Genomic DNA, 25,774 nt, shown 5'->3' on the forward strand with positions numbered 1-25,774 from the left:
TGAGTTTGGTTTTTTAAGTCCTTCATAGCTTAACACAAGTAAGTCATGATGAAGAGTGTGTTTAGCATAAACCTTAAGGTATGCAAGACACTGGGAGAAAAGTGTTGCCATTGTGAAAAGAAGATTCGGCAGAGAAAGCCTGCAGGTTTTCTCTGGCAGACAAACATTTTCTCTGCTACAGAGTCTAGATCAGGCATAGGCAAACTCGGCCCTCCAGATGTTTTTAGGACTACAACTCCCATCATCCCTAGCTAACAGGACCAGTGGTCAGGGATGATGGGAGTTGTAGTCCCAAAACATCTGGAGGGCTGAGTTTGCCTATGCCTGGTCTAGATTCAATAATGGTAGTTTTGTTTCTGTTAAAGCCACTTCCTAGCCTGCCCAGGAGGTGGGGTTGCGGGTATCACGCCCTCCCCACGTGAGCGGGGGCTGCTTTCAGCCCCCGCGAGAACAGGGAATCCCATCCATCCACGCCTCCCCAGCCAGCCAATCGGCTGGCTGGGGGGGGGGCGTGGCTTGCCCTATTTAGGGCTGGAGCGGAGGGGGCTCGCCCTCTCTTCTCCGGCTAGCCCCCACGTTTTCCAGCTGATCCTGTCGTCGTTGGAGCCTTTTTTCTTCTACCACGTGGAGCTTAAGCGCAGCAGGCGCTGATCTTTCCAGGCAAAGCTGCAGCTGCTGTTCGCATTTCGAGCTGAAATCACTAAAGGAAATTTAATTCCTTCTGGAGTCCGAGCTCCACTTCAACTGCTAGCTTTCTGGGGCTAAAATCACTCGCAGCGCAGCTTCAGTTGCAAGCTTTCCCGGGCTGAAATCACTCGCACCACAGGGGTGGGCTTTATTCTCATAGGTCCTTTCATCTGAAAGAGGCTGCTTGGCATAGTTCAGCGCAGCTTCTCTCCACATCGGATTAGGAGAGGTAAAGGCAACGGTAGCAGCTGCATGGTTGCCAGGTGAGACGTGTCCTTGTCTAGGAGGTATTGTGCACCGGCTGCCTCTGCGCCAAGGAACACACGTGAGTAAAAAAATCTGGGATAATCCAGGGGATCCTTTAGCAGCACGCCGGCGGTGAGAAGGGGCGGCAGGGTTGCTTAGTAACGATCTCTTCCTGATAGTCCTTTAAGGAGCCACGTGACCAGGGGGACGGCCGCCATCTTAGTAGGGGCAATTCTTGTGGGAATATTCCTTTAAATCAGTACAGGTCTTCTAATTGAAGCATTGGAAAGGGGAGTGAGGGGTGTGCCTGTCGACTGGTGTGTATGGTGTAGTGTGATTTGATTTGCCGGCTCCCAAAGGGTGCTGTGGGGGGCTTTTATTCAGCGCGCCCTGGTTGAGGGTTATTGTTTCAGACACAGGGGCAGGACGCTGGCAGCCAGGGACAGGAAGTTGATAGCTGTGTTGCCTGGTAACCAGGAAGTAGCGGCCGCCATTTTGAGCTAAACCACGTGGTTTGGCCCGGCGGCCATTTTAGGTGAGGCACTCTGTTGTGGGAATTGGATACTCAGTGCTCAGTGTGAGTGCTTCTGCTGTTTATTTCTCTAAAGCTAAGCACAGGAGGCTGATTTTCATAACCTTTAGGCTTTATAGGTGACAATATAGCTCAATTGGTGGATTGGAAGAGAACAAGTTATTTAAGTTAAGCGTTTTAAGAGCTCATAGAGGTTTGACTCTGAGTGGAGTCAAGTCTTCGTGTTATTATATTAAAGCGCTTTAATTAAGGCTTCAGCGCTCCAAGGACATATATGCAATCCTGAAATATAATTAATTTGATTGATTTAACAAGTGCTTGCAGCAGTCAACTTATTGCTTGATTCCAATGGTATTTAAACTTATCGAGTGTGGATTCATTTTGGTAATTTAATTCAATTGGTTGGAACTTTAAATTCATTTGGTTGACTAAGAGAAGGGGCAAATCAATTGCTGCTGGATTCTGATAGTATATCAATTTAATTTAATTGGTGATTAGATTCATTTGGTTGATTTAAGTCTTTTGGTTAGTTAATTTACCTCATTGCCTTAGTGTGTTGTTAATAAACAGTATATATTATTGCATACCAATTTAATTGCTTAATTCCGTTTAAATTAATTGGAAGTTGGTTCATTAGACCAACTCATTTTATTTGGTGGTTACTTTAAATTTATTTGGTTGATCAGGAGCAAGGGCAGTTACTGCCCCCCGCCTACAGTGCCCACCCCTTCTTTTCTAAAAACAGTTGAACGCATTATATAAAAAATAATAATATTCAAAATAAGATAAAATAAAACAAAGATAAAACTTGACGTATATCAATAACAACAATAATTTTAAACGCATAGCTATTCTTCAACTGGGTTGCTCTGCTTACTGTCGGCTTCTGATTCCTACTTTTAAAACAGGGCTAATTTGAATTGAAATTGGTAAATAATTAAGTAATTTTGAAGCATAAATAACTAACTAAACAAACAAACAATTTTGAAGCATAAAGAAAGAAATAATTCGTAAATAACTTGTCTAAATTAAGTTCAGCTAATTTTCCTGTCTGCTTTGCTGGTATTTGCATCCTCTCTCTATTTAGACCAGTAAATTTTGACGCCAGTTGGAGTTTTACTGGTGTGCACAATATTGAACTGGATTGGTAGGGTGTACTAATTATCTTTCCATTTAAGTTTTGCCAGTGCAGACGATACTGAACTACGCACATTAGCTGTGCTACGTGGCTGGTGTTTCATTGATCAAGGTAAGCAAGAGTCTAGATCACATTATGTCTGGTCAAGGAAACCAAGTAAACTCCACCGCATCTGGGGGGCCTCAGGGTAATCAGGAGGAGCCCCAACCCTTTGTAATCCCAAGTAACCCTCAAGCCCTGGCAGATTTTTTCACGGCGTTTCAGGACTTCTATAGGCATAGGTCTTCAGGACAAGGGGCAGCAACACCGGCAGCACAAGCGGCAGCAGCACCAGCGGCACCAGTGCCGGCGCCAGGGGCACCATCGGCAGCAGCTCCGGTGGTGGCGGTATCTGTACCGGAGGCACCAAGAGCGTTCACACAGGATTACATTCCGGATACACAACTCAACGCGGTGCAACTTCCCGGCACTTCTGCGGCCACGGTGGCAGCGCTGAAAGCAGCCAAGGAGTCAACACCTCGGCCCAAAAGGAATACCCGGGCACAGTCAGCCGCACCGGGCAAGGCAAAAGGGGCCCCGAGGGGAGGCAGAAAGGGTAAGGCTTGCGTTCATTGTCCTGGGGCTACTAATCTGCAAAAGGATCCAGGTGTTCCGAGTCTCTTTCAGAACCCGCCACTGCAGGCGGCACCAGTCGAGGGTGCCTCAAGTTCTTCTTCCGATGAGGAAGCCCTAGGGCCGCAAGCAGTGCAGGCGATCACCGTTCCGGATCAAGCCATGCCCGAGAGCCAGTCCGGGAAGAGGAAGGAGAAGAGGAAACACACCTCAAAGAAGAGTAAGAAGAGTAGGCATTCGGATTCAGAGGATGATTCAGGTACCTCTTCTTCTTCCGATTCGGATAGCGATGCTCCTAGGGAGGAGTACTGGGGCCACGGGGAGGACTGTGTGGGTCTTCCTTTATGGGTGCATGAGAGAAGGGCCAATTCCTACAGAAAATCCTTTAACGGGACCCTTGAATGGAAGGATGGCGCATTAGTTCAGGATGTTAAAACGTCCACTAATCTGTCTACGGATTTCATCGTAGGCTCTCATTTATCTCAGAGAAAGAGGAATAAGATCCTCAATGGGGACTTTATAGATATATTCAGACTGCTACCTCCAGCAAAGCTTACGGGTAAAGGGGAGAAGAGGCGCAAGTATGGTAATCGCAGGTACAGGACACCTAGAGCCGAACGTACTTTTGACAACTGGCTGGATGGGTTCCAGGTGTTCATGGGTGTCGTCAGTGCGGCTTATCCAAAGCGGGCGATGCACTTGATTGCGTACCTGGCTCATGTCAGGAGGGCGCGAGATTTAGCGGGAGATATTGCTGCCCTAAATTATGACGAAGATTTCCGCAGAAATGCATCACTGTTGTCGTCCACGCGCTGGGATCTGAGGGACCTAAATTATTGGTCAGAGCACGTGGGTCCCTTCGTGGAAAAAAAGCCCCAGGAGTCGTCAAAATCTTGGAAGACCGCTGTGAAGCAGAGGCGACTGTGTTGGGAGTACAACAAGGGGGTTTGTGCACGGGCTGTCTGTAAGTACAGCCACGAGTGCGAAAAATGCCTTGGTAACCACCCAGCCACTGCCTGCATTAAAGGGAGGCAGCCCTTTCGGGGTGGGAGAGGCGCCTACAACCAGGGACCTAGAGGTGGCCACGGAGCACCATTTGGACCCCAGGGAAGCAGGCAGTAATTTGAGTCTGGGCCTAGCCTGGTCCCCCATCAAGTTGACCCCTTTAAAAAACCTTTTAGACCATTACCCTAACAGGACGGCAGCAGAGTATTTATGGGAAGGCTTTAGTACTGGTTTCAGGATCCCAGTAGCCTTTCACCCCAATTCAGGTGATCCTCCAAACCAAAAATCTGTGAGGGAGATGCCCGAGGTTGCCCAAAAGAAAATTAGTAAGGAAATTAAAGCAGGAAGGGTAGCCGGCCCCTTCCTAGTCCCTCCAATTGAGGGCCTCCATATATCCCCATTAGGCATAGTCCCCAAAAAAGCGCCCGGTGAGTATCGCATGATTCACAACCTTTCCTACCCAAAGGGGGGGTCCGTCAATGATGCGATACCACAGGAACTCTGCACAGTTAGATATGCCACGTTTGACCAAGCGGTACAGCTCATACGCAAGTTCGGCAGGGGGGCGCTGCTGGCAAAATGTGACATTGAGTCGGCCTTTAGACTCCTGCCAGTTCATCCGGAAGATTTCCGGTGGCTTGGCTTCAAATTTGAAGGGGCGTATTTTGTAGACAAGGCAATGCCCATGGGCTGCTCTGTGGCCTGCGCAGCCTTTGAGGCATTCAGCACCTTTCTGGACTGGGCGCTTCGCTTTAGAACCAGCGCCGAGGGCGTGTCGCACTACCTGGACGACTTTATCCTCGTGGCCGATAGCAGGCTTAAGTGCTCAGAGCTCCTTGAAGCCTTCACATCATTAGCGGGGGAACTGGGGGTTCCTCTAGCCGCCGACAAAACGGAGGGTCCGGCTACGACAATGGTTTACTTAGGTATTGAGCTGGACACTGTCGCTCAGACCTCAAAACTTCCCAGGGAAAAACTCATCGCGCTTGGCGACCTTATTCGGCAGCTGCTCCCCCTAAGAAAAGTTACGCTCAGGCAAATCCAGTCACTGTTAGGTCACTTAAATTTTGCTTGCCGCGTGGTTTCCCCTGGCCGCCCATTCTGCGGCCGCCTCGCGAAGTTATCAGCAGGACTGCGTTCCCCTCATCATAGGGTTCGGCTATCCAAGGAAGTGAAGTCCGACCTGGAAGTCTGGTTGAAGTTCTTGCAGAACTACAACGGCATTTCTCTGTGGCAGGACAACTTGTCGCTGCAGGTTGACTTCCAGGTCCATTCGGATGCTTCTGGCTCTCTGGGGTTTGGCGTTTACTTTAGGGGCCAATGGTGCGCTCAGCGCTGGCCCACTGCCTGGCAAGGGGGCCCCATTACCAGAGATTTAACCTTCCTGGAATTCTTTCCGATTGTAGTGGCGGTGCACTTGTGGCCTGAAACCTTTGCTAGCCATAGGGTATGCTTCCACACCGACAACCAGGCTGTAGTGGCAGTACTTTCCAGGCAGGTCGCACAGTCACCAAGGGTAGGCGTCCTCCTGCGTTCCTTCGTTCTCCGGTGTTTAGAGCTCAACATCCACTTCTCTGCAAAATTTGTGCCTGGTGTAAATAATGACATTGCGGACGCCCTATCTCGCTTTCAGATGGACCGCTTCCGCTCGTTAGCACCGGATGCAGAGCTGCTGCCGCAGCCGTTCCCAGAACATCTGTGGAGTCTCGGGGACTAGAGGCGTGGGGACCAGAGTCCTGGGAGCCAGAAGTGATTCAGGGAGTAATGGCCTCATTGGCACCTTCCACTTTGAGATCGTATAAGAGGGCTTGGTCGGATTTTTTAAAATTCCGCAACAAAACCCACGCCATCGGAAGCAATGCCCCTCCCGTCAAGCCAGAGGTGCTGTCTTACCTAGTTTACCTGAGACGCTTGGGCCGCGCCCCTAGAACCCTCAACCTTCAAGCCGCAGCAATTTCATTCTTTTGCAAGGCAATATTTTCCACAGATCCTTGTGACGATTTTGTTATACGAAGGACGTTAGAGGGTTGGCGCAGGCTACAGCCCCCAAACTGCGATATGAGAAGGCCGATGTCACTCGACATCCTTTCCCAAATCCATAAAAAATTGCGAACAGTATGCTGGTCAAAGTATGAAGCACGCTTATTTTCAGCGGCTTACTCCATTGCCTTTTTTGGAGCTCTGCGCGTGGGTGAGGTAGTTTATGAAGCGGGTCGGCATGGTTTCTCCCGGGGCTTGCTTTTAAGCGATGTTACCCTGTCACGGGAGGACCTGGTAATACGGATACGCAGCTCTAAAACAGACCAGTACGGGAGGGGGGCTCTTGTTCAGCTTATGGCCACCGACGGTCCAGGCCCATGTCCAGTTAAAGACACAAGGCGCTTCTTATCCCTGAGGGTCAACTCGGCAGGGCCTCTATTGATCCACGCAGATGGCTTACCTTTGACGCGTCACCAGTTCACTCGGGTCATGCGCTTAGCACTGGCAGCATGCGGCATCCCCGCAGCAGATTTTGCATCACACTCTTTCAGGATAGGAGCAGCCACCACGGCAATGCACCTGGGTCTTACGACGGAAAGGATTAGGGACTTAGGTCGCTGGAAATCTGACGCGTACAAACGCTATTTGAGAAAGAATTTGTGACGGTGGCTGACCATGGCCTGTTCTTTCAATTTCCTACAGGTGACATGGGGGTGCGCGTCTGGATTATCGGCCACAGTATTGTGCATTGGGCCAGGGTCCGCGCCATCAATTCCGGTCTCGGGCCACGCCTGGGCTTTCCACCTGACATCACCATTTCCTGGGTCTCCCGGAGGGGAATGCGCTGGGCCGAGATGCTGCCCGCATTTAAGACCAGAGCAGCAGCGGAGGGCCCCCCAGACGCTTTACTGATACAATTGGGGGAAAACGACCTAGCCTACAGGAAGGCAGTGGATTTGCAGTGGCACATTTTTAGCGACTTCGAGAAGCTGAAGGCCGCTTACCCGAATGTCACAATTATTTGGGCCTCACTGATGGAGAGGCGGGTTTGGAGAGATGGCAGGAACCCGATAGCTATGAATAGGGCTAGGAAAGCCTTGGATCGGGCGGTGGTGCGTAGAGTGGCAGCCCTGGGTGGGAGGTTCATTGGCCACCCGGGCATTCGTTTCAACCTTGAGGCCCTCTACCGGTATGATGGCGTGCATCTTTCGGATGCTGGTAACGATGTTTGGCTGATGGATATTGCAAAGGGGATAAGGGAGTGGATTCAGGCATGAGAGTATTGGCGGCGAGCGACTGCTCGGTGGCGGTAGGCATTGGTAAGAAGGGGTTAAGAGGATGTGTGTGGGGGGAGGAACGCCATCACCTCCCCCCAGTGAACGAAGGGTGGTCCGTTAAAGGACTCCGGGGGGCGTGGCCCTGTCCGAAGCCTATGGAGGTGTGGGCCAAAGGCACGCCCCAGAGCGGTGACCCGGGGGAGCTCCTAGTCGACGTGCCTCGGCGGGAGACTCCCCCAATTAGTGTTAACCCTTCCCCGTGTCTCCAGCAAATGGGCTGGAGCCGGATAGTCGATAGGACCAATGCCTAAGCCAATGCCTCTCATTCCTGAATTCAATAAAGTTGTGGCCTAATTCGCCCAATTAACCTTAATTATGGTGTCTCGTGTGTTTATTTATCTTGGTGGGGGGCGGGAACTTGCCACGCAAAGCCACTTCCTAGCCTGCCCAGGAGGTGGGGTTGCGGGTATCACGCCCTCCCCACGTGAGCGGGGGCTGCTTTCAGCCCCCGCGAGAACAGGGAATCCCATCCATCCACGCCTCCCCAGCCAGCCAATCGGCTGGCTGGGGGGGGGGCGTGGCTTGCCCTATTTAGGGCTGGAGCGGAGGGGGCTCGCCCTCTCTTCTCCGGCTAGCCCCCACGTTTTTCCCACCCTCCCTCCCTTCAGTTGGGCTTTAGGTAGGTCTGACTTTGCTATGGACTTCGGTCTGTCGCCGCAAGGGGCATGGTAGGAATTTTTCCCAATTGGCAATTTACAGCCTTTTGGTTTTTCGCCTACCTCGTAGCAACTCGTCACAACTCTTCGGCATTGGCGGTAGGCATTGGTAAGAAGGGGTTAAGAGGATGTGTGTGGGGGGAGGAACGCCATCACCTCCCCCCAGTGAACGAAGGGTGGTCCGTTAAAGGACTCCGGGGGGCGTGGCCCTGTCCGAAGCCTATGGAGGTGTGGGCCAAAGGCACGCCCCAGAGCGGTGACCCGGGGGAGCTCCTAGTCGACGTGCCTCGGCGGGAGACTCCCCCAATTAGTGTTAACCCTTCCCCGTGTCTCCAGCAAATGGGCTGGAGCCGGATAGTCGATAGGACCAATGCCTAAGCCAATGCCTCTCATTCCTGAATTCAATAAAGTTGTGGCCTAATTCGCCCAATTAACCTTAATTATGGTGTCTCGTGTGTTTATTTATCTTGGTGGGGGGCGGGAACTTGCCACGCAAATATCACACCACCACCACAAAATACACAAGTCCCATGAAACACAAAGGCAGAGGTCCAAGCTGGATAACTAGAATGAGCAGAGACAGTGGCTGTCTACAGTAAACAGGGAGGGCTGGTGAAGATAGGTTTCTGGCTTTCTGCTAACCACAGCAATTTAACTGGGAACTAGTCTAGGAAACCTCTGCTCTGTCATCCGCCCTCACCCCCCCCCCCCGGAGTAAAACTGCCACTCTCCCACCTCAGTATGAAAGACCATGAATAGTGCTGACCCTCACTCCTGATTTTTTATTCTAAATTCTTAAATCCATTGGACAAATCCACAATAAATTTAACATTGCTAGCTTCTTCTTTTTTCAATGGCACCCTGTAGATGTCAAGAGTGGTTGAATTGTCTCCGTCCTTTGTCAATGAACAGAGCTAATATGATAGGGTAGAGAAGTACAACACAATACCGTTGTACAATACAGAAGGCATTCCAGTCAGCTCACATTTAGAATAAAACATCCTATTTTGGTCACATATGCCTGATAAGGGTTAATTCAAGGTCATGCATGTAGAACTAAGAACTAGACTGTTGAAAGGAGTAGAACAATTTTTCTTGCAAGCAGAGTTCTTAAGAAAGTTGCGGCCTTTCCACTTGTTTTAGAAGTGGTACCACAAATGAGGGAGGCAAGAGAAAGGCAGCTATGAGTAAAATATGACAATATATTAACATGATTTTGGTTAGGAAATAGAAGAAAGTGCCTAAATCTTAGAGATGTCCAATGGAACAATAGTAGGGGGTTAAAGAACCTTACTAGAACCTTACAAGGTTCCTTACTAGAACCTTACTAGGCTGGTCAAACAAGTATATGAAGAATACTGTACAACTGCTTTGCTGAACACTTAATTATGGCCAAAATAGCTTTCCTCTTCTCTGCGTGAAGTCTTGGGTTTCCTCCTCACCACCCCTTCCTCTAGCCTAGGGCAACCAGAGACAGGATGTTAGGCAATGCGGAGATCAACCCATTAAAGTTTTCTTGGGGTAACTTGATGAATGGGTTGTGCTCACACAAGACCTGAGTGGTTGTCACAGGGTGGGATGGGAGTTTTAAAAATATACCCCTGCCCCAAGGTTGTATAGACAGCAACTTCGGTGGTATTTTGCCTTCCTCTGCAGCTTACTCTTTCATTCATTTGCAGTGCACCTGCTCCCTACTTGTGGCACAGTGTGATCTGGATTGCATAGGTTAATGGGAGTTTAACCTTTGATTTAATAAAGGCTGAGCTACCAATTTCTATGAAATGCAGCCAGTGCCACATGCCTCTTTTTCCTACACTATTGAAGGGTATGTTTGACTGTTAAGCAGTCTTCTTAGCCATCTAACAAGCAATATATCTCATCAGCAGTTCAAGTATCATGCTGCATTTAGACACACCTCTTCAAAGAGACACATTACAAATTGTCCTCATCCACACAATTAAAGTTGTACAGTGGTACCTCTGGTTACAAACTTAATTTGTTCTGAAGGTCCGTTCTTAACCTGAAATCGTTCTTTACCTGAGGTACCACTTTAGCTAATGGGGCCTTCCGCTGCTGCTGTGCTAACGGCACACAATTTCTGTTCTCATCCTGAGGTAAAGTTCTTAATCCAAGGTACTACTCCCGGGCTAGCAGAGTCTGTAACCCAAAGTGTTTGTAACCTGAGGTGTTTGTAACCTGAGGAACCACTGTATTTGACAGCAGTTTGGAAGACAATAAATACCCTTAATGGGGTTTTCTTTTCTTACCGATATAAATGAAAATCTTCTTCCGTAAAGGTATCATGGACTTTATCACTGAAGTATCTGTGGGGGAAGACAATTCAAAGACGGAAATAAATAATACAAAGTGCAAGTTAAATCCCTGCAGCAGCTGGTGCTTAACTTTTCTTTGCAAATTAATTTACTCAAACCAACTTTATCCCAAGCAGTTATTAAAGATTAGTAAACAAGAAGCACTCTGATAACTTAAAGGATGCTATGGTGATAGGAAAACTATTAATTCTGCAGGAAAACTGATCACCACTTGAGGGCACAAATTATTTTGCTTTCTGCATTACATTACAAATCTAAACTGTGGTGGGAGAAACTCTTACATCCAGCATCTACTGAGACAGCAAATATTTATATCTCTCCTACAGGCCCAGCTTAACACCACTTGCTAACAACACTTAGTATCACAGCTTTTTGCAAAGGCCAGCAAACTGCTGAAGAATCCATTAATTAACCTGCAGCATCAGAGCTTTTTCTCTTCCCCCACCCAAATGTCTATTCCATCCTGAAGAACCTAAGAGCACTAAAATCACCTGTATCCAAGGCACTGAATGCCAAGGTGCAACTCTACATTACCTGTACATGTTAACAAAATGCTTCCCCAAAGAAAGAGCTCCAGAGTGCAAGTCCAGAATTGAAGCCTGGGAGGGGAGGGAAATCCAAACAAGAAGAAACAAATCAGCAAAAGGAAGACTATTAAAAGGAGACTAAGTCTCTGTTCTGTGCAATCTCAGATGGTGGGTTGTATCCAACGCTCCACACAAACTGCTTGGCTGATACAACAGGACTTCTGTTTCCTCCCCCCACTGTGTACTCCCAAAATCTGCTCCAGGGGACAGGAGATACAGCACTCTTGGTTTAAAGTCGTGCTAGTTTATACATATATAAGAGTCAGAAATCAAGGCACAATAGACTTATCTAGTGTTAACTTTCCCTCTTCAGCTATATCTTCCCCTAGAATTCAGTGGTGTATATTCACGTTTCAGGACCTGGCATGCAAATATTCGAATATTATCCATAACATGTTTTTTCCTGCATTGATTCCTATATAGTTCTAAAGCAATTCAGTTTACCACTAAGGCTGGGAGAGGAGGGAAAGATGAATCTCTTATGCTCATGCATGACCAAGAACTCATTTTCAAGGTTCTTCTTTTGACCTGCAGAAAAACTGCTGGCCTTTTTAAACCGCAGTCATTACAAAAGGCTATACACTTCACACTATCCTGTGACTTGGCCAGTCCCATATTTCCACTGTTTTAGCAGCTAAAGAAGTGACCTTTCTGCTTTCTGAAGCAGCACAAGTTTGGAGCACTGCAGGGGAAAGAAAATTATTAAGGCAATTATACTGGAAGGGTAGTTAATGGGACTTTCAGGAGCTTGTTTTTTTAAAAAACAAACAACAGCAAAACCACACAGACAGGAAGAAAACTCTGCAATAATGTAGGCCTAAAGGGTAAATGCTTAAGATTTAAATGTGCTGGGAAATGAGAGGTTAAATGTCAGGTGCTGAATGGACCACAGTAACAAGAGACTGTACAGTGGTACCTTGGGTTAAAAACTTAATTTGTTGTGGAGGTCCATTCTTAACCTGAAACTGTTCTTAACCTGAAGCACCTCTTTAGCTAATGGGGCCTCCCGCTGCCGCTGCACCGCCGCCACACTATTTCTGTTCTCATCCTGAAGCAAAGTTCTTAACCTGAGGTACTATTTCTGGGTTAGCAGAGTCTGTAACCTGAAGCGTCTGTAATCTGAAGCGTATGTAACCCAAGGTACCACTGTATTTGCTAAATGGCTGTGCGGAAAAGAAATAAACAGCAGTTGCTTTTGCACCAAAAAATAAAAAATCTCACAGCAGATATTTTTGGGTCCATGTTCTATTCCTTGGTAATGTGGACCAAAGGATGACAAATTCACTAAAGCCTCAATTTTCGAATCAGGATTTGTGAACTGTCACAACTGCTTAGAGTTCTTGACGCTAAAGTTTTTTAATAAAAAATATGTCTAGTGAGGCTACCAGCTACCCAAACTGGACCCTCATAGATTGAATGAAATTCAGCATCACAAAACATGAATGTGCATCCTTGACCCTTGTAATTGGTAGGCTCTAGATCAGGGATGGGGACCACAATACCCATAATTCCTGACAATTGGCCATGTTGGCTGTGATGGATGAGAGTTGGAATCTAGCAACAACTGGGGTAGGGGGCATTTCTGTTTTGGATTATTCTGGTCAAACACTAGGGCATTGGTCTTCTGCTCTGCCTGGTCAAGGGAGCAGTACTTAGTGCCTTCTGCTTGTTATGATTTACCCTGCAACTTCTACTTTAATGACCTCAAGTATCTTTAACTGTAGATAGTTTAGACCTAGATTTGGGTAAAGATGCTCCCAGATGGCCTTGGCAACAGGACAGAATATTGGGCAAGCCACAGCTATTCACTTGGGAAGAAAGCCCTTGGATGCAGAGAGAGAAACCCTCCACCCCTGGATTTCATCATCAGATGCAACAGTAAGCTATGGTTTAGCATTATGTGCATAGTTGGATTTCAGTTTTAGGACAAACTATGGTTTGCAAACCAGTTTCTGAAACTGAGATGCAATGGCAAACGTCATCCCTCTTCATTCTTGATGCCATTGTCACAAGCCCACCCAGCCCTGCACTTGAGGCAAAGGTCTGCAGGGGGAGTGATTGCATGAGAAAGTAATGCTATGACTGTGCTGTACTTTCGAGAATGGGGGGGGGGGAGTCACCCTAGACTGCTGCAGGTGAACTTTCCTCTTTCCAGGACCAACTACCACTAACTGTCCATTGGAAGGACTCCCAAGAAAGTGGGACAGGCAGCTGAAGACATCAGGACCTGTTCCAACCATCTATTGTGAGCTGCCCTGCAAGAAGGTTCCTGTTGACTTGCTACATGTTGATATTGCTTATTGTGTTCATATTTAAATGCACATTGAAGTTACTTGTCAGTATCAGTATCCTGAAAGGTGGGATCTAAGCCACTGTAATAAATAAATGTTTGCCTTCTGACTTTTGAGCCTACAGTTACTGTCAACTTTTTCCTCTGAAACCTAAGGGCTTAATCCTAACTTTTTTCTTTAAAGTTGAGATTGTCAAGATTATTTCCTTGGCTCTGTTCACTGCACATTACAAGCCACAAACCCTACACCTATTCTCTATAGCCCATTGGTTTCCCAAAGGCAACACATGACTCACTACTAGGGCTTGGAAAATTGCAGCCATGACCATTTTTATCCCATTGTCTCTTGAAATCACCCCAGCACATAAACTGTGTGACCGCTGCTAATTTCTTTGAGGCAGAAAATCTACATAAAGATTGTGAATCTGTATCTGAAAAGCAGTTGCCTCTCTATTATGGTGGAAGGAACCTACCTGTATTGAATGAACCCCCAAATTTAAGCCTATTATAATCCCCCATGGTGGCCTAATGTTGTAGCAAGAGGAGATTTGGAAATAGACTGAAGAATGCATAGCCTTGACAAATTGCTTGCCATCAGATTTAGTCAAGGCACATTTGCATCTGAATCAAGTGCAGAGAATCAAGGACCGTTATCTTGTTTTGACTCCTACCCTTTGCTCGCTGCAATGAAGTCCTTCGTGAATTATTCAGAATGGAGATGTACAATGACAAGAAAACAGAGAACAAAAGCCTCATTCATTTGATTTCTTGAAGTGCTATTAGGAGGAGTAGAATCCTCCATCATCATCCTGATCAAAATATACAGGTGCCATTTAGGTAGCTGCTAAGGTTAATTTTGAAAAGCACAGGCGAGACAGCCAGTTGTGAATAAACTAATTCCATTAAGGTGAAACTCTTAGACTCTGCAGAAACAAAGTACAAGTGACTCATAGCAGAGGGAACATGAGCAGCAAGAAACAATACAAATGTCAGAAACCGCATTCACTCAGTCCTTACACCTCTCATAAGTAGGATCATGCTGCATAGCATCAATATGGAAAGAAGACAATTTGCATATGGAAGAGCTGGAAAAGGTAATGGAAGACAAGCCCTGTATTGAATGGCTTCACGTGGTTTGCCCCTTTTAGATAGAGATGACTTGGCCACAGTACTCCATGCTCTAGTAACTCCCAGACTGAAGTATTTCAATGCACTTTACATGGGACTGCCCTTGAAGATGACTCAGAAACTTCAAGTGGTCCAAACTATAACAGTCAGATTACTGGCTGGAGTTCCATTTTAAACCCTCATTTTAAAACAGCTTCACTGGTAGCAGGTTTGTAGCAATGCCATTCACTTTCTTCTCATGTTCCAAAAGTATATTCACTGTTGGCAATGTCAGTAAGATAATGTAGACAGAGTCCAGAGAGAAAAGTTCTGATAACACTTTACTGAGGAAACTGAGCAAAACAGTGTATATTTTGAACAGAAATACGCAGAGGCTTTGTCTTTTAGTTCAGGCCTTGTACAAAGCAGGGAGACCTTCAACCAAACATGCAGAAGAACAACTCCCATAGAACTACACAGCCAATCAGAGCACATGCTACCTCAGGAAAGTTCATGCCATTCTGACTGGTTGCTAAGTAATACCACCACAAGCCCCTTGGGCCATTGACTAGCACTAATAACACCACCGTTAAATAGCATGCAGAACGATTTCTGCTGTTGCACTTCCAACACTCACAAGAGTCAATGAATTGAAATAAGCTCCCCTCCTGTTAGCCCCAATCAGAAACTCCATATCTTCCCAATTTTGGCTCTACCATCATGGAAGGGGGAGCTTTAGAAACAAACTTTTCTATGGATCCTTGGTGCGCAATTATTTTACCACCTGTACTTACTCAGAAGGTAAATGGAATTTTAGCTCCTTATATTACAAAAAGTAAAGCAACATAAAAGGATAGAAACTGAACGGAAAATTGTAAAACTTGCATTCAAAGGCTAAATGCAATTATGAGCATTTATGATTTCAAAGCCGGTCTGATGCATTTGGGGGCTAAATTTTGGAAAGTCATTTTCATTGCACCTTTGCAAACCATAAATCAAAACTTCAGTTCTTCAACAGACTAGCATTTTAAATCTACTTTTGATTTCTCTGCATCTAGCAAATGGTCCCAAGACATCAACACGATTTACGTCATGAACAGTCCATGGCCAATTGCAGAGACACCTGTCAATCGAGCTGATTGGATTGCACTCAAAGCAATTACATTCCATATTGAACAAAGAGCTGCTTCAGCTCTCAGTAGGCTACAGAATGCAATGAAATACAGGAATAGTAAAAAGAACGTCCTTCTATCGAACAGTCTTTTACTGTGAAAGACTGCTGCCTGTCTCTGTGGGCAGAATGGAAAGGTAGCTCACTTTGTATTGGTGGGCTACAGGAGTGCCAACTTGGCCCTGCAGCCGTGGGTGTCCGGGGCTGTGGGTGCCATGCAGCATGCATCGACCTGGCACCGAATTTTGTGGGTGCCCAGCCTCTTCATGGGGAATTTTGTGGGTGCTCGGGCACCCAGGGCCCAGGGAGTTGGCACCTATGGAGGCTGCGAGAGTGTTTGAAAGAGTGTTCACTGGGACACACAGCACTGAGAGGCCCTGGGGCACTGCAAGTACAACAGGGCACTGAAGCTGGAGCATTTACCTTTAAGGTTATTGAGACCTTGGTCTCAAACCCTTTTACTTGAAAGTGCCATAGAAAGCAAGGGTGCTTTCTCCCAAGCGAATGTATTTAGGATTAAGGGATGACACAACTGAGATGGCATATAGTCTGTAACACAACTTTTAAAAGCTTAGATACAAAAATATTCTCTCTTTTTTTTTTAAGTATACCACCTTCACTTATTTGACAATTAACTATGCAAAGTCTGGTGATGCTTCACATTCTACTGAAGGATGGTCACATTGATCTTCCATCCCATACTCCTTCTACATTAGGCATCTTTCCTCAAACTCTTTTTTTTTCCCCTCTGGAGGATGCAGATTTTTCCTCTGATTGCTCAGGCATCTTCCACGATCCCTCTCCAAAAGGTCAAGAGAGATAGATTAGACTGAGTGGCAATGTCTTGCCAATGACTACCAGTTGAAGGTTATGGCCAAGCTGGGATTCAGGCCCATGGGAGAAATTCACCATTGTTCTAAGGCGAATGTTCCACCAGCACAAGATTTTCGGCTTGTCAGATGGAACAATCCCTCCTCTCCCACCTGCGCTCCACTGCACTGTTTTGGGGGTTCTTCCTCCCCTTCCAGCAATTTCAGGGGGGCATGAAGGGGGAACCACTTTGCGCAAGTGGAAGTCCACGTGCAGGGTTCTGTGTATGGGATTAGGTGAATCCTTCCCCATGTTTCCCTAGAAGTCCAACACCCAATCCCATTTGGATGCACAAAATGGGAGGCCTTGTTGGCGTAAAGGGAGGGGGGTAAGGAAAACACAGGATCAGAAACTACATGAGGATACTTTCCCTTGTGAGCAAGTGGAAAAGGTTCTTTTTTGCTCTGCATGCTTCCTTTTCCCTGACCCAAGCTGCTGCCTAACTCATTCACCACCCACCATAGTACAATGCCTGCCCCTCACTCTCAAAGCACCATGTATTAGTTCCTCCTCTTCAAGCTCAGCCTTGCCCAAAACAATCTTAATTTGCAGTTAGGAGCAATCAACATTGGATCAGTTGAAGGGAAGTCTAGAATAACTATAGACAAGCAAAATGTATATTTTGCCACACGGGGATGAGGGCAGAGTCCTACATTTCTTCCCCATTCCTGACACTCCTCCCCAAAACCCATTTAAAAAACAAAAATCTAAAGAATCTTGCCTGGATACCAGAAGAATGTAAAAGGTAACAGGACACTGCTCACCCCTCCGTCTGATCCTCCAAGGGAGAGTCCCTTCTCTGCTATTCTGTGGACGACACAACAATTTCAAATCAGAACTGCAGCACAGCCTTTTACCGTTTAATGCCACTTGTCAAAAAAGACCTGTCACAGTTGACACAGGAGGAACAGAAAGGTCAACTTACACTGGCATAACAGTGGGCAAATCAGAATTCTTCACACACAGAACCCAGCTAGGGGGGAAAAACAGAGGCAGAGCATTTCCTAGCAGAAAAAGTAGTCATATTGCAAAGCAGAGGTGGCTGACCTGTAGTCAGTGAGCTAAATCTGGTTCCCTCAGATCTGTAATTTTTAAAAATGCTACATCCACTTTGACACTTTCTGGTGGGTTGACCATTGCTCAGTGCAGCCCTGTGCCCTTAAAAGGTTAGCTGCCTCAGTGCCAAGGCGTGCCAGACAATACAAAGCCCAGATTTATCCCAATCATTTCCAGGCAATGGGAAGAAGTGAAAGCAAATGCTATTTTTCTTAGTCCAGAAGTCTGGGAATTTTTGCTAATGACAAATGACCAAAGTTAAGACCATTTACTCCAGTTGCACTGAAATACTGCTCTGTCAGGATGCAAAACCCTGCATGCAGAATGAAAGAGTTTAATGACTCAGTTGAGGTGAAAGAAGATTCCCCACCTTACTGCAGAAACTGCTGCAAAGTGGGAACACAGTGAATTAAACTAACCCCACTTCTTCCTATTGCTAACTGCAGAATATTTACACAATGCCCTGGTTCAGATGCACATTTCCCAGCTTTCTGAACCATAGTTTAGCAGCCAGGAACAAGCACTTTTACAGTCCGTTCCCCCCACCCCACCCGCCTCCACAGGATGCCAGTCCCAGTTAGCTTAAACTTCTGGTCCCCACTGTGTTTAAAATTAGGCGCTGTGATTTAATGTCAGTTTACTAACCAGAATCTTAAAATTGCAGTTTACACATAGCTTAACATCCTGGTAAGTAAACTAACACTTAAGGAATTTCAGGAATAGCAGGTAACAATAGCTTTAGCTAATCAAATCACTATGTCAAGGTTGGATGTGAGCAGAAGGGGTGAGAGAACATACTAAATGGCTATTCTTGGTCATGGCAAATACTTGGCCTAGAGTGAAGGCAAGCACAACACCATACAGAAGCTTTCTAGCCTGTGTATTTGCAGTAAACACTTGTAAAGCAAATGCATATTTTGGTGGAAAACAGGCTTCTAGAGACCTGGATTCCAAGCTCTCAATTGCTTAGCATTTGGGAGTGGGATGCAAGATTTGGAGCCTTGGTTTAAAACTCTGAGTAGACTTAACCACTCGTAATGCTGCTGCCAACATACCACTTAACTGTAATTAAGGCAATTGGTAAGAATTCACAGTCCAAAAGCAAGCGTTAATTCCATGGCCCACACATAAATTGCTTATCCATTATTAGGCTGCTGGGAGCCTTACATCTCCAAAATCCCAATTTGCAAATGTTCCATGGACTCCTTGATCAACTTGTTCTCTCACCCTCAGCCCCCAATTTATAAATGGGAACAATGACCCCTCTCACAATGGCACTGAATGCAAGCTCACAATAAAAGCATGAAACATCTTTCCTATTAAAAAGCTCTACAGAAGTGCTCACTAATAATTAAGAGATGTGTGAACTGTAGTAAACTTGCCTCAGATTAACTGATATATTACTGGAAGTCCCTCCCCCCCCCCCGAAAAAAATGGGGGGAAACCTAGGTAACTCCAAACCAATGGAAGCCTTAAACAATTACCTTTCCCCACCTGCCCTTGCACCTGTCCTTGCAGCATCTTTGCCACCTCACAACCTAATGGAGCAAAGCAAAGTACTGTATGTGGGTAAAAGATAGAAAAAGGCTGCAGGTCAAAAACCAGGAGGGCAGGAAGGGAGCTGAAGTCCCTTTGTGTTGGGGACTAGACTCTTATGATCTCTGAATTGCAGGGGGTTGGACCAGATGTCTCTTTGGGTCCCTTCCAACTCTGCAATTTCCCACCCCCTAAATTTGATGCTGCAGCCTCCTCCTACTTCCCACCTCCACTGGAAGCTATTTCACTAATTTCTATGGGGACTGCAAGGAAGCTCCCAGAGCAGATTCAGAAGGCGTGGGTGGCTCTGTATCCCCTTTCTAACCTTCCCCACAGAGCCAAATGGCAGAGGTGGATGGCATTATCCTTCAGGTTGGATCAAGTTCCAAGTGGGATGGGAGTTTGCCCCTAAATTTAGTTTGAGCCTGACTCAGGCGACTTTCACCTACTGTATACCATCATCATAAACTTTATTGCACTAGCCAAAGGCCATGGCATCGTTCACAAAGGAAACAAAAAAAACCCAACAACAATAACCATAAAAACCATAAAAACATCAGGCACTGCAAATACAATAAACCACGGTCACGTCTCCTAGAAATTATTTGTTGCATACGATAGAATAGCAGATAGAATGTGCCAGCTTAAATGTCCGAATCACCTTTGCAATTGACCGCTATTTTATCTAGTTCTTTTCTCCTGATCTTCTCAGCTGGCCACGCATATAGTGCTACTTTATAAGTCATCAGTATCACTCAGCAGCCATTTCACCCTTTCCACCCTATTCGAGTGTGTTCCATTCGTAAGCAGGAGTTTTATAAATCGGTCTCTTGGTTCTATATATAGCAGGCATTGCAACAAATAGTGATACAGGTCCTCTACGCAAGGTTGCCCACACAGACAAAGTCTCTCCTTGTACTGTACTTTGCCGTACCGACCACCCACCACCGCCAAGGGCATCGATTGGAATCGTAATTCTGTAAAAGCGATTCTTAGTAAGGCAAGTGGGAGCTTTGTCAGATAACTAGCTCAGATGTGCTCCGTTTTGATAACTGGGAACCATGGTGAACTTTTGGTAGAGGCGATCATGGTTGCATCGGACCTGAAGAGACAATCTCTTAAGTGCCTCTTATCCATCTTCATGATCACCTGAAGATCTTGTAATTGATATTGGGTCAAGAGGTGTTGGATGCACTTACTGTATACAGGCACCCCTAACCATTATCCTGCACAGAAGCAGTGTCCACACTGGCTGTGAACCCCTGAAATATAATATGGCAGAGAAAAGAAAGGACCCTGCCGAGATATAAACACCCATCCTTTCTTCCCGTCTGAAAGGCACAAAAATAGCAACAATGGTGTCAACTTTCAAAAAGGAAAACAAAAGCATTATCCTAAAGCCTTTAAGACGATTTCTGAAAAGAAAATTTACCTACGGATTCTCTCAGCTTCCTCCCTGCTGATTATGGCATCTGTTATCCCTCTTCCACACTTCCGAGGAGTGCAGCCTAGAACAGACACATAAGGAGAGAGACAGAAAAGAAAGTCCAAACATCCATCACCTTCTTCGTCTGCTTTTACATGTGCCATAACAACAACAACTTCTACTCTCTCGGGAAATTTACTAAGATTGTAGTGCAAAGCATGGGATCTGCTGTGGTTTGCAGAACATCAGTGATTTTGTCAAATTCAGGCTCGGTCAGAGGTATGTGCCTATCTCTCCAGGCACCGGCTGAATTCTTTTGACCTCCCTCCGGCGAACACTCGAGGTCCGTTCCGGCGATTTTCCTCAGGCTGTGAGGAAAACACACCAACTGCTTCTCTTCCTCCCTGCTCTCCAGCATATCCCCAGGGAGGGGAATCAGACTCAGACAGAAATGTATCTACATGTTTTATTCCTGTCTTCACTTCAGTACAGAGAAAACATATCTGCTCTGTTCAACAAACAGAGAGAAACTCCAAACTCCACCCATGTACATCCTGTACAGGTCATATAACACACACTGAGCTAACATCCGGTGCTCAGTACAGAATGGACTGCCCCTTTGTTTCCATGGCAACAGTCACATACATCCTGTCTGGCTTTGCAGCCACAAGCAGCTGACTGAGCTGCTATAGCCTTTGCTTGCTGCAGCATTGCTGCTTTAGAATAACATACTCCCCCTAAAGTATCAATGCGTGCTGCGAGCAAAGCGTCATCCAGAGAAGAAAACAAACAGTTGTTATACTTATAACACTCCCCTGTTGTTTCAGTTCCATCCTTGGAACTACCCGCCACTGGTTTTACCAATGTACCTCTCTGGTTGTGTGACTTCCAAGGAATGAGTGCTTCTGCATTACCTTGGTTAGCGACTCTCTGTTGTGCCTTTGTCTCTGACTCAGACACAGCTTCAATTTTACCTTGGTCGTTTACAACAGCAACACATGCAATAGCTAGGTTTGCAAACTCCTTTGAATACCTCTTGGGTGGTACACCCTTCGTTGCTCTCTCAGACCTACGTAAGAGGTGCTGCTCTTCTCTGCTTTCTGGTTCAGCCTCTGAACTCTCTGAAGAACCAGTACTAAGCTTAATCAGTGGTTCATCCTCCTCTTCTGAGGGTCTAGTCATTGTGTGAGATTTCTTCTCAATGACTGTGACAACTGAGCTGTCTGAGCTATCGCTGTCATCATCAGTACTACTGAACTCAATAAGATCAAACTCATCATCATCATCATCAGAATCATCATCATCTCCTGTGGGAAATGTGTGAACAATCACTCGCTCCTGTTCAGGAGCACTCTCTAGAAATTTTGTGAGAATCACTTTACCAGATTCAGACAAAATTACTCTGTAGAGACCCTTTTCATAACCCACAAAAATGCCTCTGGCATTCTTTACTCCACCTGGAGCTTCTGTTCTCACATGAGACCCGAAAACCTTGAAATGGGCAACAGAAGGTTTTCTGTGGAACAGTTTCTCAAAAGGAGAACATCCCAATTCATTTGAAAACTTTCTCAACCACGTGTAACAAAATGACATTAGTGACTCAGCCCAGTACTCATGTGGCAGATGTGAACTAAGCAATTGCGCATGCATTCCCTTTTGCAATTCTTTGTTCACCCTAACACAGATACATCTCTTCCAAGCTTCTTCGGAAGCTGCAATTTTGTGTCTTATCCCTTTCTTCTTCAGGAACCTCTGGAAATCCTGTAAGAGAAAAATTGGCTTCTCATCTGTACAAAGACAATCTATGTCAGCATCATGCATATTTTTAACCTTGTCACAAAACTCTTTAAACCTTTCTAAGGCTTCTTTCGGTCTTTCCAAAAGATAAATCCAGACAAAACCTGTAAAAGAATCAACACATATTAGGTAATACTTTGCATTGCCTCTAGATGGTGCTAAAGGACCAATCACATCAGCATACACCCGCTGAAATGCCCTGTTGACCCTCGAGGTGACCTGCTTGGCGTTCTTCTTGGCTACACCTGCAAAAGAAATCATGTTAGAATCACAAGAATTACATTCCATGTAATCACTTTGATCAAAAGTCAACAAATACAGTCCATCTTTCTCTTTGGCAGAAAGATACAACTCTCCATCTTTGTAGATCTCGCAGTGTTGATCATCATAGGACAGTTTTAGTCCCTTCTTGGCAATCTGCGAAACGCTGAGCAGATTGTACTTCAACTCTGGAACCAAATAAACATTGTTTATAGTCAAGTTCAGACTTTTAAGATACACAGTCCCAATTCCGGTGGCTTCCAGCTCCCGACCGTTGGCTTGTTGTACAACGAAGCTTTGCTTCTTAAACGACGAAAACAAATCCCTGCGATGGGTCATGTGAACCGTCGCTCCTGTGTCTAAAACGAAGGAATTCCCCACTTGTGGTGTGGCTTTTAGGGACATCAAAGCCTTTGCAGGCTTCGCCTGTGACTTGGCATGACTTCTGCCTGACGCCTCAGACTTCGTGGAGCTTCCCTTGGCTCCTTTGTTCTGACGTGGCTTCCTGCAGTTCCGCTGAAGATGCCCAGTCTGTCCACAGTTGTGGCATCGGACAACGTTCAAAGCTACGGCGTCTCCTCCAGTAGCTACAGCAGTGGGGGTGTTAGAACTCCGTTCTTCCCTCCCCCTGTCCTTGACTTCCAGGGCGGCAAGTCTGTCATGTTCGTTCAGGACCACGGCAAAGACCCTGTCCGACGTTAGATCTTGCGCTGGGAGAGACCCCAGCTGACTGGCAACCGTTTTGTAAGTCCGATTCAGGCTGTTGATCACCATGAAGCAAAACACTTCCTCATCCAGACGGAAATTGCGTTCCACCATCTGCTGACGCAGAAATTTCATTTCCGTCAGGTGCGCTTGAACATCTCCATCAGGCGCAAGCCTCAGGTTAGTCAGCTTTTCAAAATACAGCAATGCTGAAGAACCTGCATCTCTCTGATGTGTCCTTCTCAGCGTGTCCCAAACATCTTTCGCGTGCGGTAAATCTTGTATATGAATAAGCTGAGAGTCTGACACGCACAGAATTATAGCGGTTCTGGCCTTCACATCCTGTGACTCCCAAGCACGCGTTGGTGCTGCAGGGATGGGGTTCTCAATCACCCCAAACAGTCTCTGATTCTGCAGCAAGGCCTTCATCTTAATAGACCAAGATGCATAATTGTCACTGGTCAAAAGGGTTGGAGAAGGCAGGCCTCCCTTCTTGACATCCATTTTGAGTCCTTGCATTGACTCTCAAACACAAGCCTCTAAAATCCAATAGCTGGCTTGTTTACACTCTGTGCACCTGGCAGCAATAACACTGGCCGCTTGGAAAGTCCCTTTCACAGTTCCTTTGTAAAGGCCTAGTCAAAACACGAGCTGTTTGTGCCTATCTGGGCATAGCCTGACTTCCAGCCCTTATCTTGAAACTGGCCTGCGTTGCTAAGCAACCACATTCCTTTCCTTGGACAGGAAAAACCACAGGAATGTTTGGAATGCAGACGCTTCTCTCTCGGAGCTGTTTTTCCCAAACGTTGCTCCCATGAAGCAGAGAATTAATCCATCTGCATTCACACTTCTAAGCCCGAAAATCTCATACCTGGGCTCCGTAGCTTGGCTTTCAGCTTCTTCTGGTCAGCTTCTAGCTGCAGAGAAGCAGCCTCCATCTCAGGCTTCAATGGAGAGGGATGAAAATAGCAGCCCTGCTCCTATTCCTGCAGACTTCCATGGATTGTAGAAACCAGCAGCTCTGCTACCAGTGTCAGAATTCAGGGTCGGTCAGAGGTATGTGCCTATCTCTCCAGGCACCGGCTGAATTCTTTTGACCTCCCTCCGGCGAACACTCGAGGTCCGTTCCGGCGATTTTCCTCAGGCTGTGAGGAAAACACACCAACTGCTTCTCTTCCTCCCTGCTCTCCAGCATATCCCCAGGGAGGGGAATCAGACTCAGACAGAAATGTATCTACATGTTTTATTCCTGTCTTCACTTCAGTACAGAGAAAACATATCTGCTCTGTTCAACAAACAGAGAGAAACTCCAAACTCCACCCATGTACATCCTGTACAGGTCATATAACACACACTGAGCTAACATCCGGTGCTCAGTACAGAATGGACTGCCCCTTTGTTTCCATGGCAACAGTCACATACATCCTGTCTGGCTTTGCAGCCACAAGCAGCTGACTGAGCTGCTATAGCCTTTGCTTGCTGCAGCATTGCTGCTTTAGAATAACAGATTTAAGCTACCAATGATAAACATGTTTCTAATCCTCATGGCTGGAGAGTAAACCTTGAATCAAGCCACTGGAAATGACCCACAAACCTGAGCCACAATTATGGGACTTTTGCATTCTATAATTCTTCACATCACCATAACCCTGAATTCACGTTTCCTTATAACCAACAGTTAATGATATGTTCTTTGTTTCTCTCCTTGCCTTCTTTCAACAAAGAACTTTACCCAAAAAAAAAAACCCGGAAGTGAACGTTACCTGATTGCAAATGCTGAATTTTTGGGTGATGAAAAAGTTTCAGTATGAAACTTCTGACACCCACCCATGTCAGTTAATATAGTCACTTAATTCGCCCAGTGGTTCTTATATGTCATGGAAAGCAATATTACTTATTTTTTGAGTTGCTTTATTGTCTTCTGGCTGTTATACATAAGCAAGAGACTGTGGCATTCTAAGTCCACGGTTGGAGAAAGAATGGCCTTGCAGATGGTGTTGGATTCCAGCTCCCATCACCTTTGATCCTTAGCTATCCTGACTGGGGTAGATGGAAGTTGGTGTCCCGACAGCTTTTGGGGAGCAAAAGGCTCCCCATCTCTGTTCTCATCAGACATACTACAGGGAAGCCTGTACACTTTGAAATGATTAAGTTTCAAAAGCAAGCATGCAAATTCTTACATATATATATTCCTTGCTTTCCATGAAACAAATCTATTATCTAATCCATCAAAAGAAATAGACTTGATACACTTGGGGGAATGTGCAGCTTGCTTGAGATGTTTGCATACAGAATCTCTGGAAGAATTTTGGATTACTTAAGACCTCTAGCAGATTGGAGGTTCTTTCCCATAACAGAGTTTAAACTGACTTTGAAAATGATAAAGTCGGTTTGAAACCAGTTTACTCATCTTTAATCATTCCTTCAATCCTGGAGAAAATA

General features: G+C 46.0%; 2 protein-coding genes across 3 annotated transcripts in view; one reads left to right on the top strand and one right to left on the bottom strand.

Annotated features, from left to right (window-relative positions):
• Positions 1-25,774, bottom strand: part of OGFOD3 (2-oxoglutarate and iron dependent oxygenase domain containing 3) — a 57,508-nt gene that overhangs the window by 18,845 nt on the left and 12,889 nt on the right. For both annotated transcript variants that reach the window (XM_079966227.1, XM_079966226.1), the window contains exons 3-6: positions 20,576-20,651; positions 17,316-17,358; positions 11,061-11,125; positions 10,461-10,517 (exon numbers count right to left, since the gene is read on the bottom strand). In XM_079966227.1, the coding sequence (XP_079822353.1) occupies positions 10,461-10,517; positions 11,061-11,125; positions 17,316-17,358; positions 20,576-20,651 (241 nt within the window). The remainder of the gene's footprint in view (positions 1-10,460; positions 10,518-11,060; positions 11,126-17,315; positions 17,359-20,575; positions 20,652-25,774) is intronic.
• LOC307210332 (uncharacterized protein) lies at positions 4,519-7,912 on the top strand (the record flags this gene model as incomplete). The annotated part of the gene is made up of 2 exons (XM_079966134.1): positions 4,519-5,981; positions 6,903-7,912. One exon carries the CDS (start codon positions 4,519-4,521, stop codon positions 5,935-5,937), a length of 1,419 nt encoding a protein of 472 aa, XP_079822260.1. The 3' UTR covers positions 5,938-5,981; positions 6,903-7,912.

This window comes from Podarcis cretensis (assembly GCF_951804945.1).
Source record: "Podarcis cretensis genome assembly, chromosome: 2".
Classification (NCBI taxonomy): Eukaryota; Metazoa; Chordata; class Lepidosauria; order Squamata; family Lacertidae; genus Podarcis; species Podarcis cretensis.